Source organism: Manihot esculenta, chromosome 14, assembly GCF_001659605.2.
Source record: "Manihot esculenta cultivar AM560-2 chromosome 14, M.esculenta_v8, whole genome shotgun sequence".
Classification (NCBI taxonomy): domain Eukaryota; kingdom Viridiplantae; phylum Streptophyta; class Magnoliopsida; order Malpighiales; family Euphorbiaceae; genus Manihot; species Manihot esculenta.
The window spans coordinates 11,960,651-11,977,238 of NC_035174.2; the positions used below are offsets into that span (position 1 = coordinate 11,960,651).

The following is a 16,588-nucleotide window of genomic DNA, read 5'->3' on the forward strand; positions in this document are numbered from 1 at the left end:
TAACTTACCTTTGTGTCTAGCAAATTTGACTTCTCTTCGACAATTAGACCTCACTTTCAATCACTTCATTGGAAACATCTCTTCATCTCCACTTGAGGGTTTAACAAACCTCGAATATCTATCAATTTCAGACAATTTTTTTCAAATTCCAATCTCATTAAGTCCATTTTTTAACCATTCAAAACTCGAGTACATGAAAAGTAGGGATAACAAAATATTTGCAGAAACAGATAGTCGGTACTTGAACTCAAGATTTCAATTGGAGAGGCTTGTATTATCTAGTGGTGGATATTGTGGAGCATTCCCCAAATTCCTTTATTTCCAGCATAACCTACAAATTGTTGATCTATCACACAATCAAATGAGAGAAGGGTTTCCATCATGGTTGTTGTAGAATAACACAAAATTGGAAGAACTTTACTTAATCAACAATTCTCTCTCAGGGCCTCTGAAATTACCAATTCATTCCCATATGAATTTGTCAGTGTTGGATATCTCAGAGAATTTCTTCCAAGGCTACATCACACCAGAGATAGGAACATATATGCCAAGATTGATATATGTAAACATGTCGGGAAATGGTTTCAGTGGTAGCATTCCTTCTTCACTTGGAAATATGAGCTTGTTGGAATATTTAGATTTATCCAACAATAGATTGTCAGGTAATATACCAGAGGACTTAACCATTGGTTGTGTCTCATTGATAGAACTCATACTTTCAAACAACAGTTTGCAAGGCCAAATATTTTCTGAAACCTCTAACTTAAGGTTTCTGTATGAGTTACAATTGGATGGCAATCAATTCACTGGCAGCATTCCACATAGCTTGTCTGACAGCTCCTTTTTACGAGTGCTGGATCTTAGTCATAACAACTTATATGGTACAATCCCAAGGTGGCTGGGGAACATGTACTTTCTTCGCGTTTTGGATCTTTCAATGAATAATATCTCAGGAAGTCTACCATCCAACTTTTGCTCTTCAAATATACAGGAGATTTATTTGTCAAGAAATGGGCTACAAGGGTCATTGGAGGATGCATTTTATGGTTGCTCTGAGTTAATTGTGTTAGATTTGGGCCATAATCATATGACTGGAAGCATTCCATCTTCGATTGGAAAATTTTCTCAATTGAGCTACCTAATCTTGGGGCATAACTATATTGATGGGGAAATCCCAGTTCAATTGTGCAACTTGACTCAATTAAGTTTGCTTGATCTTTCTCATAATCATCTTTTTGGTCCTATTCTCCCTTGCCTAAGATCTACAAGCAAAACATATAGGCAGCAAGAAGGTTCATATCCTGCTTATGCTCCTCCTGTTTCTACTGATGAACCTTTGGAATTCACAACAAAGAGTACATCCTATTCTTACCAAGGAAGAATGCTATCTTACATCTCTGGAATTGATCTCTCGTGCAACCATTTGACAGGCCAAATTCCTATTGAAATTGGGTACCTCAATGAGATCCATGTACTAAATTTGTCTCACAACAGTTTGACAGGAAAAATCCCAGCATCATTTTTCAACTTGCGCCAAATTGAGAGCTTAGATCTGTCATACAACAACTTGGAAGGGAACATCCCTCCTCAGCTTACTAAGTTAACTTTTTTGGAAGTTTTCAATGTGTCATATAATAATTTATCTGGCAGGACACTTGACAAGGTTGCACAATTTGGGACATTTGATGAAAGCAGTTATCGAGGAAATCCTTTTCTCTGTGGATGGCCACTGCCAAGAGATTGTACTGAAATGGTATCACCTCCATCAAAATCAAGAACTTCAATTGAGAATGAAGAAAGCAATGGCTTCATGGACATGGGTGTTTTCTACATAAGTTTTGGGGTAGCTTACAGTGTGGTGTTGTTGACAATAGCTGCAGTTCTATACATAAATCCGTACTGGCGACGAGTATGGTTTTACTTCATTGAGGTGAGTATAGAGAATTGCTATTATTTTATAATAGACAATCTTGTAGTTTTATCCAAATTTAGATTTTGTAGCTTACGCAGATGAATTCAGCTTGAAAGCATTCTGCAAGTTTTTTATTTTTCTGTACTTTCAATTGACCTCGAGATTGAATCTCAAGCAGTGATGTAAAATGTGTGTTTGAAATGCTATATTTACACCCAACATTGAATTTGCTTAAATCTCTTGCTATATTTACTTCACTTGAGCTTTTGTCTTTAGTTGAGTAGGGTGAACATGTGAATTACTCGACGGTGAACGATAACTTCCTACGAACAATTTGAGTTTTGTCCTCCCTTACAACATTATCAGTGCCGGACTCTGGACTTAATAGCACATTGTCTATGATCCAAGGTGTAGTGAATATAATTTCTCTATATGAGATATCTTTCTTATTATTTAGAAATTTTAGCTAAATTATTTATAAACTAATAACTTTCAGATATATGCAAACTAAAGCATCACCAAATGCTAGATATTAGCAACAACAACATCGGGTAGCTTACCATTGTGTCTAGCAAATTTGCCTACTCTTCAACGATTAGATTTCTCTTATAATTTTTTCAGTGGAAATATCTCTTTATCTCTTATTAAGAGTTTAACAGCCCTTCAATACTTAGATCTCTCAGCCAATTTCTTCCCTGTCCCAATCTCATTGAGTCTATTCTTGGGCTTTTTGCTTTTCCAAGTTAAAAAAAAAAAAATTTCTTAAACTTTAGTCTGAAAAAAATTTTCTATGCACTTCTAAAATGCGATAAGATGAATGCGATAAGATGAAGTAATTAAAAAAAAATTTAAATACGTTACCGCGCTTTTAATGAGCGGTAATGCAGTCATTAATTTAAATTATAAATTTAATTAATTATTATATTTTATTAATTTAATTTATTTAATTATATATTAAATTTATAAAATATAATTATAAAAATTATATTAATATTAATATTAATTAATTTAAATTATTTGTAATTTAATATTATATTTATTAATTTATATAATTTAATTAATTATATATTAAATTTATAGCATTAATTTAAATTATAAATTTAATTAATTATTATATTTTATTAATTTAATTTATTTAATTATATATTAAATTTATAAAATATAATTATAAAATTATATTAATATTAATATTAATTAATTTAAATTATTTGTAATTTAATATTATATTTATTAATTTATATAATTTAATTAATTATATATTAAATTTATAGCATTAATTTAAATTATAAATTTAATTAATTATTATATTTTATTAATTTAATTTATTTAATTATATATTAAATTTATAAAATATAATTATAAATATTAATATTAATATTAATTAATTTAAATTATTTGTGATTTAATATTATATTTATTAATTTATATAATTTAATTAATTATGTACTAAATTTATATAAATATAGTAATAAAAATTATATTAATATTATTATAAATATTAATTGTTTTAATTTATTTATGATAAAACATTATATTTTCATATTTATCATTCTATTTTATTATTTTTATTACAATTAATTTATAAATATTTAATATAAATATTTATAATTATAAAAAATATAAAAAATTAAATTTTATTTTATTTTATATTTTTTTCCATAATTTTTCTCTATTCTCTCATATTTCTCTCAAAATACTCTATAAATATTGATTTTTAATATTCCTGTAACCTCCACGAATATTAATAACTGAAAGTGAGAATACAAATGATAACCGCTGGTCATATAAAACTTGACATTCTCAAAAAAGAATGGGATGTCCATATAATACGGATAACATTTGATCATGCTTAGTATTATTTTTTAACTTTATCATTTGTATATATATTAACTCATTTTTATTACATTCTACTCTTCCTAAGTATTTATATTTATTTTTTATTTAATTTTTTATATTTTTAATAAAATAAATTGTATATATCCTTAGCATTAATTAATAAATTTGTAAAATAAATTATATTAATACATTTATATATATTCTTATCATTAATTAAATTATATAAATTAATAAAATAAAATAGTAAATATGATAAATATAATATTATATTATAAATAATTTAAATTAATTAATATTAATATTAATATTAATATAATTTTTATAATTATATTTTATAAATTTAATATATAATTAAATAAATTAAATTAATAAAATATAATAATTAATTAAATTTATAATTTAAATTAATGAGTGCATTACCGCGCTTTAAAAACGCGGTATCGTATTTAAAATTTTTTTTTTCAATTACTTCATCCTACCGCATTTTAAAAGTGCGGTAAGCTCAATCGCATTTTTAAAGTGCGGTAAAATTGTTTTTCACTCTGATCCGATAATATTTTTTTTCCAATCAAGGTTTGAGAAATATATTTTTTTTTTAATTTGGAAAAGCATTTAACCATTCAAAACTCGAAGTACTCATATAGTTCGGGTAACAAATTATTTGCAGAAACAGATCATCAGTATTGGAATCATAGTTTTCAATTAGAGAGACTTATTCTATCTGGTGATGGATACTGTAGAGCATTCTCCACATTCCTCCATTATCAGCATAACCTAGAATTTATTGATTTGTCACACATTCAAATGAGAGAAAGGTTTTCATCTTGGTTGTTACACAACAATACAAAACTATAAATTCTTTTCTTAATCAACAACTCTCTCCGAGGGCCTTTCCGGTTACCATTTCAATCTCATATGAATTTGTCATGGTTGGATATCTCATACAATAGCTTCACTGGCTCTATTCTGATAGAAATTGGAATGCATTTGATATCCAATGATGTCAAAAAATGGTTTCAGTGGTAGTACTCCATATTCGTTTGGAAATATGAGTTCACTGGAAATTTTAGATTTATCCCACAACAATTTCACTGGAAGCATCCCAAGTAGCTTATTAAAATGTAACCAATTGAAAATAATGGATGTCAGTTATAATAATCTCTCTGGTAAGCTTCCTAATTGGATAGGAAATAGGTCTCATCTTCAAATTTTGGATCTTTCACAGAACAACATTTCTGGAAGTTTACCATCCAATTTCTATCCAAGAGATTTACAGAAGTACATTTGTCTAAAAATATGCTGCAAGGATTGTTAAAGGATTCATTCTATAATTGCCCTTCATTGGTGGTTTTAGATCTTAGCCATAATAATTTGATTGGAAGAATTCCAAAATGGATTGGAGAGATTCCATTGGGCTATATTCTCTTGAGTCATAATCATTTTGAAGGAAAAATCCCAATTCAGCTATGCAAGTTGGATAAGTTAAGCTTGATTGATCTTTCTCATAACAATCTTTCTGGTCATGTTCCTTATTGCCTAAGCTGTAGTGGTATTTTTTACCAAGATGCTGGGAGTTCAATATATCTTCAAGTGCCTGTGGAGTTTACAACCAAATATTCTTCCTATGTTTACCAACCAAACATCCTCCGCTACTTTTTGGGGATCGATCTCTCTTGCAACAATTTGACAGGTGAAATTCCTCCTGAAATTGGAACTCTCAGCATGATCAAGGTATTGAATTTGACACATAACAAGTTGATTGGTGCAATACCACCAACATTTTCAAACCTGGGGCAAATTGAGAGCTTGGATCTTTCTTATAACAATTTGGAAGGGAAATTTCCTCCTCAACTTAATCAGCTATATTCTCTAGTTGTATTCAATGTAGCACACAACAATCTATCTGGCAAAACACTTGAGAGGGTTGCACAATTTGCAACATTTGACCAGAGTAGCTACGAGGGAAATCTTTTGTTGTGTGGACTGCCACTGCCGAAGAGTTGCAACAACACATCTCCATCACCACCAGTAACTCCAACAGAAGAAAAAGAAGATAAAGGCTTCATGGATATGGGTGTTTTCTATGTGAGCTTTGTGGTGTCGTACACCATGGTGTTGTTAATAACAGCAGCAGTTCTATACATAAACCCATACTGGCGACGAAGATGGTTTTACTTCATAGAAACGAGCCTTATCAATTGCTACTATTTTCTGGTGGACAATATTCCTCTACTGTCCAAATTTGGACTTTCATAGAATTGAGGCTTGACAAGTTCAATGCTTGACTATCTGTGTTTTCCAATGTTCAATTAATTGCATTTTGTTCTTGATTTCTGTCATTTGTAATTGACCTAAGCTAATTTTTGTTTGAAATATAATTGTTGGACATTGTTAATATTACATGTTAAGTTGTGATTCGCTTCTTCATGGATGAGAGACTATGAAAAATTATTCAAAACATTGTTAATATCTCCATTATTCAAATAAATTTTTATAAAATTATACAATAATTGCATATTTTTTAAATGAAAATTTTTTAAATTAAAAAATATTAAAATTTTTCATTTCAAATAATAATGAAAATTATACTATCTGACTCCGCGCCCTAATTATAAAAAAAAACTCTAAATTTGATTAGCTTTAACAATTATATCTAAACATTTTTCTTAATAAATGTACTTCAAATTATAGTGATGGAATTAATTGTAGACTAATGATAGCTAGTTAATCCAAAGAAGCCACATGATACTGCCACGTATTAGAGTCGGGTGTTTTGATTAGCCTAGCTGGACGATCCAACCAGTGTTGTACATGTGGTTTATGAAGGAGAACCGGGTCAAGAAGCCGATGGGGTTTGACTAATTTTGGCACTCTAATGGTTAAGTTAATGAGAGTTATAAGGAAAAATATTATAGAGTAAAAAAATGGAAAGAGAACTTAAAAGGATTTGCTAAATGTAAAAGTCATATTCTATATATGCCTAATATAAGTGTATTTATACCTGCAAGGTATTTTTTATAATTTAATTATTTTAAATTATTCAGATTAACGATCGACTTTTTAATTCTATTAAAGTGAATACAACAAGTAGAAGTGTACACTATTTTTTATTACAATGGAATAATTAAATTAAATTGATAAATTTTAATTATTTTAATAGATGAAGTGCGGTTGAATTATTAATTAATAATTTTTTTATTATTTATTTTATTATCTCTCGAATATTTGAAATAATTGAATTTTTATTAAATAATATATTTAATTATAATTTTATTAATAAAATATTATTTATAATGATTATTTTTATAATTTTATTATTATTATTAATTTTATAATAATTATTTTATTAAAATAAGTTATATTTTTTATTATTTTTAAAATTAAAAATCATAATTGTATATTTTAAGTACATATTTAATGAATCAACAATATGAAATTTTTTTTTTTTTACAAATCAAACATATCGATTTTAGTTTGATTTGATTTTTTTTTTAAATTTTAGTTTGATTAATATTTTAAGAGCCAAGAAATTTTAATTTAGTTTAGTCAGTTTATTCAAATGCTCACCCTAATAACAAATATGATTATTATTTCAAATATAAAGAATCATAAATTATTATTTTTCAAAGATAGTGTAATCGTATTGTTAATTGTTATATAAATTTATATATATAAATCTTAATAAAAATTTTAAGGTGTAGAAAATTATTAAATAAGAAAGTAATCTTTTTAAAAATGACTAAAATATTTTTCATAAAACAGTCTTAATCAAAATAAGATATAAAATTACTATTTATAATTATAAAAAGAAATCACCCAACTTATAAACAAATATGAGAACATATTTTTAAAACTTATAAATTAATTTGAGCAATTTATAAATTAAAACAAACACATCTTAAAATTGTTAAAGCTAGGAAAGATTGTATTTCATAACCATTACCCCTTTAATATTGTTGGACCTAAATGTCCTAATCCTTGTTTTGATGATTCATAAACAATTGGTGTGCTACTAATTATTTCCAAGAGTGTTTGTATTGAGCTTGCAGGTCCCTTATTGAAACAAATGATATTGCTTCAGTCACAAAAGTGAAAAGTGTCAAATATGGAAGCGTACCACAAGAAAGGGATAATAAACTATTTTTGTTTATGCTTTGTTATATTCTATTCATTGTGAATTTCAAGTAATTGATTGTGATGGCTCAAGGTTCCTTCTTTTCTAAAAGTTCTTTTAGATATGGCCAATTTTTCTAGGTACTTGACTTTTAGGGATCAAAATGAAATTTTCCAAAAGAAGTGATTTTGAAATTATTTTTCATCAAAATGAAAGTTCTAAAAATATAGGTTATAAAAATTCAAACGGATTGAAAAATGGATTTTTGTAGCCTAAGTTATGATTTTTCAAAGTTTTAAAGAAGGATTTTTTGTGCCCCCTAAATACAACCTTCGGCTTCCGAAAGTCAGGGACAGAAACGAAAGTCCCCTATGTTCGGCCGCCGAACATTGACTTTCGGCCGCCGAAGTGGGTTTTTCAACCAGCCCCCAAAGTGTAACCTTCGGCTTCCGAAAGTGAGGGACAAAGACGAAAGTCCCACACTTTCGGCCGCCGAACATTTAACCTTCGGCCGCCGAAAGTGTGTTTTGGGTCTGCCTCCGAAGCCTAAAGTTCGGCTTCCGAAAGAGAGGAACAGAGACGAAAGTCACCCAAGTTCGGCCGCCGAAAGTTCTTTTTTAAAGGAATAGTTTCTTCACCTCAAATGGTTCGGCCGCCGAACTCTAAGCTTAGGCCGCCGAACCTGAGTTTTCTGGGCACGGTATAACGGTTATTTTTTAACAAAAACGGCTCTATTTGCATTTAATGCATCCCCAACGGCCATATTTATGATAGAACTATAAATACAACTTGCTTTTGATGTGAAGAGGTTACAACAACCATCTAAGCAAATATTTATTGAGATTACAGCATTTTTCATTCTCTCTCTCTCTCAAAACCTTGAGCCAAAGCATTGATTTCTTGAAAGCTTGTTTTGAGTTGTAATTGATTGGCTTCTCTGAGTGAGTAAAGGTTGATTGAGAGATTCTGTTGTTGTGAGTGTGGCATTGAGCAAAGAATTGCTCTTGAGTTGAAAAAGAGATTTGTAAAGAGCAAAGACTTGCTCTAAGATTGTAAGGGTTTTGATCTTCACCCAAAGAAGATTTGATAGTGGAGTTGAACTCTCAAGTGGACCTTGAGGAGAGGACGTAGGCTTGGATAGCTGAACCTCTATAAATCTTTGTGTTGATTTTTTTCTCTTCCCTATTCTCTTCTAATTTCTTGTCTTTGCCATTAAATTTTTTATAAACCCAATTCACCCCCTTTTGGGTTGCCTCAAGGAACAACAAATATATTATATATAGAAATATTTAAAATATAAAAAATATTATATATTACTCATTCGTTTTATAATTTTTATTTATTTTACTTTTTTATATATATTTAAAAAATAATATTTTATTAATTTTTTAGTTATATTCATCTTAAAAATATTAAATTATTAAATATTAAAATATATTTTAAATATTTATTTAAAAAAATAACGATTAATGAAATGGTCTTTTAAAAATAAGAAAAAATTAAAAAAGTTATTATAATGTAAAAATATAAAAGTGAATAATAATTTTAAAATAATTGAAAAAGATAATAAAAATTATAAAACTGAGAGAATACCAATTAATATAAAATAATATTGCTATTAAAAAATTAATTGTGATTAAAGTTTTATTTGTTTGTAAAAGATAATTTATATTTAAAATATTTTTTAATAAAATAATTTATTTTTTATAATTTAATTATAATTTAAAAAATAAAATTTATTAAAAAATTTATATATCCAGAAGTTAATAAATATGTCATGACGTAAAAAATAACTTAATTTTTTCAAATGAGAAAATTAATTTTTTTAAAATGATTTATTTTTTAATAAAAAATATTTTTTATTAACTAAAATTTTTAAGTATTTCAAACAGAAAAAAAATATGAAAATAATGTTTTTCATAAAACAAAGTTTAAGCAATTTTAGAAATAATGGTTTAATTTTTTAAAAAATAGATAATTAATGTTTAAATTCTTAACTTGGATTCTTGAATTTTTTTTTTTTAGTTTAATAATGGTTTACACTTAAAGATAGACTATTACAGCTTTTCAAAAGTGATACAATTTGCATGATGTTGAATGGATTTTTTAATTGTTAATTTTATAAAGATTTCGTATTATTAATTAAATTTATTTTCATGGATGAACAATATTTTTTCTTTCATAAAGTTAGTGTTTTTTTTAATAGAAACAGAAGTCATAAAAAAATTAATCTTTTTTACATTATGGTGATTTAATTTAAATTTTTTAATTTTTAATATCACAAATCAAATTCTCAAAAGTTTTAGGATTTTATCTAAATTAAAAAAAAAATGGAAAAAGTGTCTGATACTTGTCATTTTTTGATTTTTTTTCATAAAATTCATATGTCTACAAGTCAATTATTAAAATTTTCAATTAAATTATAAAACAGTGTAAACTTTTGGCTTGTTTGTGTCAGACCTATTTTAAAAAAAATATTATATCGCATATTAAGTGAAAAAATAACACAAGTTCTATAACACATTTTTCTTAATTTTAAAAATATAAGGATTAAAGTGAAAATTTTATTAAATTATAAAGATTATACTATAATTTACTCATTCTTTTAAATATTCAAAAACATCGCCAAAATAATACATAGAACATGAAAAAAGGAGCGGAAAAAACAATCATGCTCTAAAGAAGAAGCACATCGATATTTCCCCCCTCGTCCGATAATCGGGTCCTCCGGTGTCAGCTCTTTAGGCCATAGCTGCGAAAAATACAGAGAGAGAGAGCGCAGTAATTTGTATTTCTCTCCTCTCACATCTACTCCACTCATCCATACGTCTCTCTCCATCTTCTTCATCTCCTCAATCTCCTCATCAAGCAGTTTTCTTTCTTAATTTCAGGTATTTTGCGCCATATGTTTTCTCTTTTTCGTTCTCTTTTTATTATCTTTTTTTTATGATTTTGTCTATTAGGTTTTCTAGCTGCGAATTTTGAAACTTCTTGATATGGGTTTTCTGTGTTTCTGATGAATGGGTAGCTTCTTAACTGAAATTCTCGCGCTTTTCTTCTTTCATTGTGATTTTGCAAGCCCTAGGTTATTTACGCATTTGTATATAGGGGATATTTGAATCCTTTGATTTCTGTAAAGGGTGAGATTGAGAATTGTGTTTTCGCAGCATGATTAAGGTTCAATAATTTTATGGACTTCTGCTTATTTTGTTTTGGCAGTGAATTTTGCTCATACGAAGTTAACTTGGGCTAAATTATTGCTTTTCGATGGTTGGTGGTGATAAATAGCTGTTAAGGTGCAGGGTGCACCGAAGTGCCAAGAGTCTTGAGCCTAGGTGGAGATGCAAAAAGAAGAAAAATTCATCAAAAATCAAATAAATGTAAATAATTTATCAAAATTCAGATAACATAAGATAATTATTTAAATTTATCTGCTTCAAGGTTATAGTTTGCTACCTGATAAAATTTTACCACAAATCATATACATTTAATTTTATCTTTATTATCTTTAAACAATATGATGTGAGAAAAGTAGTTAAAGAGACAAGACATACAGTTATTTCACGTTAATATTTTCCATTGTAAATTCTCCAACTCATAATTAGCAGAACTGAATATTCTACAATTTGGATTTCTGCTCAATTCAATGGCAGTAATAGGAAATTTTCTGCCAACAAAAAACTATTAAAAAGTTATAGGGATTTTGAATTGTTTATGCAGTGATTCATCTGGGTCAGTAAAGAATGGAAAGACCATTTAATAAATTTCAATGCTGTGCATATGATGTGAATTCAGGGTTCATGTATTCATGTGGCCTTTCTAGATGCAGCAGGTGTCGGTGGCCTGGGATTTCTATTCCATTCTTCCTTCTTATGGGTGCATTAGAATTCTATTAACTAAATTTTGAACAAGGTCACAACATCAATTGTCTAAGCCATTGCTGTTGTAATGGAAAAAAAGGAAGTAGGTTTACTCAATTTCATAATTTTATAAATTTTATATGAATTTAGTCAATATATGCTAAATATTTACCCTTCCAAGTTCCAACACTTGAAATAACTAGCTCTAGAGAAGAAATACATGAGTTACATAAGATATTTGGTGTTCACTACTAAAAAAATTTACATTTTACCTTGTTCTGCAAAGTTCTTGTAGTGACACTTCTACCAACTTGAAGATTAGTTAGAATCTTGTTAAAATTAAACATTGGGAATGAATTTGGGTTGTGAGAGCTAGAGAATGGTTCCGGATATATTTGTGGTTTGCATGTGCAATTGACCTTAAAATGCTAAACGTTTACACATTTAACGATTTTGTCCCAACCTTTTAATTTTGGCACTTTAATACAAATTTGAAAGGTTTGTAGAAATTTTATCCAAATTTAAAATCAAATTTGGGGAGAGTGTGGTTTTGCTTATGTTGCATGACATGTGGCTTTTTTTATTATTAATCATGAGACCCATTTGACACCTATGCAAACTTTGCAACATAGAAAATTAAAATTATTTTAATCAATTAAAAAATTTTTAAAAATTATTTTAATGAATTAAACTATTCTCTTCACCATCTCTGTCTTAGTTACTCGTCCTTGTTTCCAGTAACTTGTTGCCATCTCACTCACCCACATCCTCAAGACCATAAGTTTTTTCTGCCCTACGTCTCAATATACATCACACATCGTGGATCAAGTAAAACCTCTAGGTTTCCAGCAAGCCACCGCTACATTCATTTCATTAGGAATTGATAATCTTTAACAATACCTTCTAAGGGATGGCTAGTCCAAAATGCTGAACAATATAGTTTGATTTTGAAAAAATACTATCATTATGGAAATATACACTCAGTAGAAAAATTATGCCAATCTATTGAGATATGGTATGCTAGTGAATATTTGTTACAAGAAATGAACCTGAATTTTAGAATGACAGAACTCTTTAATTCAGTTTATATAATGTCTTTTTTCAGAAGCTAGGGAAAATACATCTCAAGTACACCAATTAGTAGGCATGAGAGGCTTAATATCTATCCACAAGGACAAATGATTGATTTACTCATTCCCAGCAATTTACGCGATGAAGATGATTTCTCAACTTATTGGGTTTTGTTTGATCTATGCATCATGGAATTTTTTGGATATTTATTATTGAGCAAAATTGTTGGCGTCTTTGTGGATGGAGTTTTTCCTTTGCATTGATTTTTATTGAGCAAAATTGTTGGCTCATTTCATCTATCCAGTGGATATTACCCAAACATCTATCAAGTCTTTGCCAGATTTTATTCTCCCCAGCTTGGTTGTTTGTCTATGTAAAAAAAATATCCTTTCGTGCACACCTCTACCAACCTTACATTCTCAATACGTTCTTTAAAATTCTCATCTAGATTCATAGCTTCATGTCCTCCCAACCTTTCACTTACAAAAAGGGTAGTATTAAAATCACCTTGCACTAGCCATGCTCCTTTCATACCATTCAAAATATGCTCAATCCTTCCCCACAAACTTCTCCCCACCATACTAGTGTTACTTGCATGCACAACTATCAAAGAAACCTTTTACCCTCCACCTCAACATGAGTGTGAATAAGTTGATCAATAGCCATAATTACATGCAACTCTATCCAATGCACATCAAAACACACCATACCACATCCCATCTACACAATCTCAAGCCTTTGAACATTTTCTTTATTACACTCCCTAACTCTTGTTTCCAAAATTGCTACTACCTTTAATTGACACCTAATAATCAGAGAGTGAACGTCTGACTGCTTTTTAAGGTCAGGCCATCTCCAACCCTATGCACCATTTTTTGCACTATTTTAATGCTTTACACTAAAATGGTGCAATATTCTCTCCAACCTTCTGCATCAATTTTAACACCAAAAAAATATTATATTCATATTCTTCTCTCTCCTTAATATTATATTATTTATTTTACTTTAATTTTATTTATATATTTCATTCAAAAAATTCATATAATTTTATATATTCACTCTAAATATTTATATATTTTATATTTCCATTCAATATTTAAATATTTAATTATTTTATAAATAAACAAAAAAAATTTCAATAATTGTGAATATATTAATTTAAATTAAATTTCAATAATTATAAAAATATAAAATAAATTAAAAATATAATAAATTATGAGAGTGAAAAAAAATTATACTTAATTAAAAATATATATAAATTTTAAATTATATTATAACTTAAAAAAATAAAAAAAATAAAAATTTTAAATTATATTATAAATTTAAAAAAAAAAATAGCGCTGCTACAGTGTCACGCCATGACACTGTAGCGGTGCGCCAAAATCCCATAGGATTTTGGAGTGCGTTGGAGGGCCATCTCCAATGCCAAAATAGAAATTGGCGCAGCGTTGAAGATGGCCTCATTAAGACCCCTTATATTCTAGGAGCCAATCATCCCCTTTTGAAAGGGGAAATAATCACCCTTCCCATTCCCTCCCTCCATCTCCTTTTTCTAATCTATGTGATGTTACAATCTCACGTCTAGCCACACTCTCCCCCTCACTATTGTTAGAACTAATAACCCCCACTTTACTTTTCTCTTTAATTTTTGCCGCCTCAATCCTTTTCTTGTGTTCATCTATCTCACTAAAGTTTTCCCCAAACCCCTCCTCCGCACACTTCTGATTAGAGATCACCTGTTTCCCCTCATTATTTTCTTCCACCTTTCTAACCCCATCCTTGCATTTTCCTTGTCCCCTTATTTAGCCCATGATCTAGAATAGGATGCCTTATGCCTAAAGCCCATGCAATTTATATATCTAATAGGTTTCCACTCATATACAATTTTTTAATACAATTGTACACTATATTCATCTTCAAAGAAGATTTCATTTGGCAAACCACCATTAATTTTCATCTCAATCAACATTCTAGCATAGCCCAATTTCAATTTCTCAGAAGTACACCAATTTGAAAATAATGGCTTACCTAGAGTACTCCCAATTCTGCTGAGCATCTCAAAAAACCAAAATTCCCAAGGTAAATATGGGAATTGGAACCAAACCGGTAACTTCTACAATTTATCAATCTCCATCGTCATTCTAGGTTGCCAAGGCACTAGTATAAACGGTTGCCTATTAAAAGTATATGGTCCTTCCTCCATAACTAAATCTCTCCCTTCCTCACTATCAAATACAAACAAAAATACATTTGTTTTCACCATTTGAACAGTCCTCAAACCATGCCTCCTCCATTTATTCATAGTATATTTCTCTATCCAAATAAATCTAGGGGCAGCCCTAATGACACTTCCAATAAGAGCATTCCACAATTTTTCTTCCTCAGATTTCAACTCAGCATTATGGACTTTTACTACCTTATTACCATTGGAAATTTAAGGTGGAACATATCTAAACTCGGATTCAGGTTTCTTAGATCGATTGCTCACCATTTCTGCCCAAGATTTCCTCCTTGGGTCACCTTCTCTTCCTTGCATGACTGTTGTCTCTCCCCCCTCCCATTGATGCCATTTGGTTCATCGTTCATCTCTCTGTTCCCACTGGTCGGCGATCTAGTTCCTCCGATCGGAGCTCAATTTGCGTTGCAGCTTCAACAAACCCATTTCGCATATTTTCTATCCTCTATTCAACTGCATCTTCACCCTCAAGACTGCCGTTTGTTTTGTCCCTCACCACGTCTTCCACCGTCTTCCCAGTCGCTAGTGGTCGCCGACTGAAGCCAGACCCGCACTGATTCTTCCTCCTCATTCCAAAAGCGGCATGCTCAAAAGTGCTATTTTGGGCTGCGAGAGAGAGTGGAGCGAGAGGCTTTGTTTGCTATCTAAGTGTTGTTTTTCCTTTAATCTCCGATCAATGTTTTTATAACATTGAAAGTTGATTTGATATCTTTATTTGTTCCTCGCCACATAAACTCTATTAATTTCTTTGTTATATTTGATGATATATAATTATATACTATATATTGTTATGTATCTCATCACAATTCAAGATTTTTGTTTTTTTGAAGTAATCGGTAGAGTGAGAATTGAGTAATATAAGATGAGTCATATCCTTTCGATCACTAGACCAAACTAAGCTTAGGCTAGTTTAAAAATATTAGAAATATGGAACTATTAAAATTTAGTTTAAAAATAAACCAATTGGCTTAAAGTTTTGGACTAAAAATGATATAAAGTCCTTAATTACATGTGTGTACCTTTTTACAAGTCCATCAAGAAAGGATTATCTCCAAGCAACATTGGACTCTTTGATCACCACAAGAGGCATCAGAGTCGATTGTTTGATAGGGACAATTACAGAGACGATGGTTGTGATTCCCATACTGCTATGGAACAACCTTACTCAGAGGAAATTATATAATGAAACCGGTTGTATTATATAAAATTGTCCATACAATATAATAAATTAATAAAAATAATTATTTTTTTATTTATATAAAAATAGTTATTTTTTGTGTAAAAAAAATTACTAGTTAATTACTATATTTTTAAGGTTCATTTATTCATTACTAAGTTATATTTATATAATTATTTATTTTTTATTAGTTTGTTATATCATGTAGACAATTTTATAGAGATAAGTCTAATTAAATCCATATACTTTTATTTAAGGGTTCAATAAGTCTAATTTAAAACTTTGAGTTAATTAAGTCTCTGAATTTTTTTAAGAGCCAAATAAGTTTTAACATAATATAAAATTATTTTTTTAATAATAAAATATTATTTTTTATAATTTA

At 29.0% G+C, this 16,588-nt stretch overlaps 3 protein-coding genes across 5 annotated transcripts in view; all 3 read left to right on the top strand.

Moving 5' to 3' along the window:
• The first annotated feature begins 327 nt into the window (after positions 1 to 327).
• LOC110600226 (receptor-like protein 1) lies at positions 328 to 2,120 on the top strand. The gene is made up of 2 exons (XM_043950208.1): positions 328 to 853; positions 926 to 2,120. Exons 1-2 carry the CDS (start codon positions 473 to 475, stop codon positions 2,012 to 2,014), a joined length of 1,470 nt encoding a protein of 489 aa, XP_043806143.1. The 5' UTR covers positions 328 to 472; the 3' UTR covers positions 2,015 to 2,120.
• A 2,924-nt stretch (positions 2,121 to 5,044) lies between these two features.
• LOC122721789 (receptor-like protein 15) lies at positions 5,045 to 6,004 on the top strand. The gene has a single exon (XM_043950703.1). The coding sequence runs from the start codon at positions 5,045 to 5,047 to the stop codon at positions 6,002 to 6,004; it is 960 nt and encodes a 319-aa protein (XP_043806638.1).
• A 4,591-nt stretch (positions 6,005 to 10,595) lies between these two features.
• LOC110600224 (ubiquitin-like domain-containing protein CIP73) overlaps positions 10,596 to 16,588 on the top strand; it is a 58,600-nt gene continuing 52,607 nt past the window's right edge. Inside the window, exons 1-2 of one of the 3 annotated variants that reach the window (XM_043950424.1) lie at positions 10,596 to 10,753; positions 11,082 to 11,242. In XM_043950424.1, the coding sequence (XP_043806359.1) occupies positions 11,204 to 11,242 (39 nt within the window). In that variant the 5' untranslated portion in view covers positions 10,596 to 10,753; positions 11,082 to 11,203. The remainder of the gene's footprint in view (positions 10,754 to 11,081; positions 11,243 to 16,588) is intronic. The other 2 variants (XM_043950420.1, XM_043950423.1) reach the window with 2 other exon arrangements.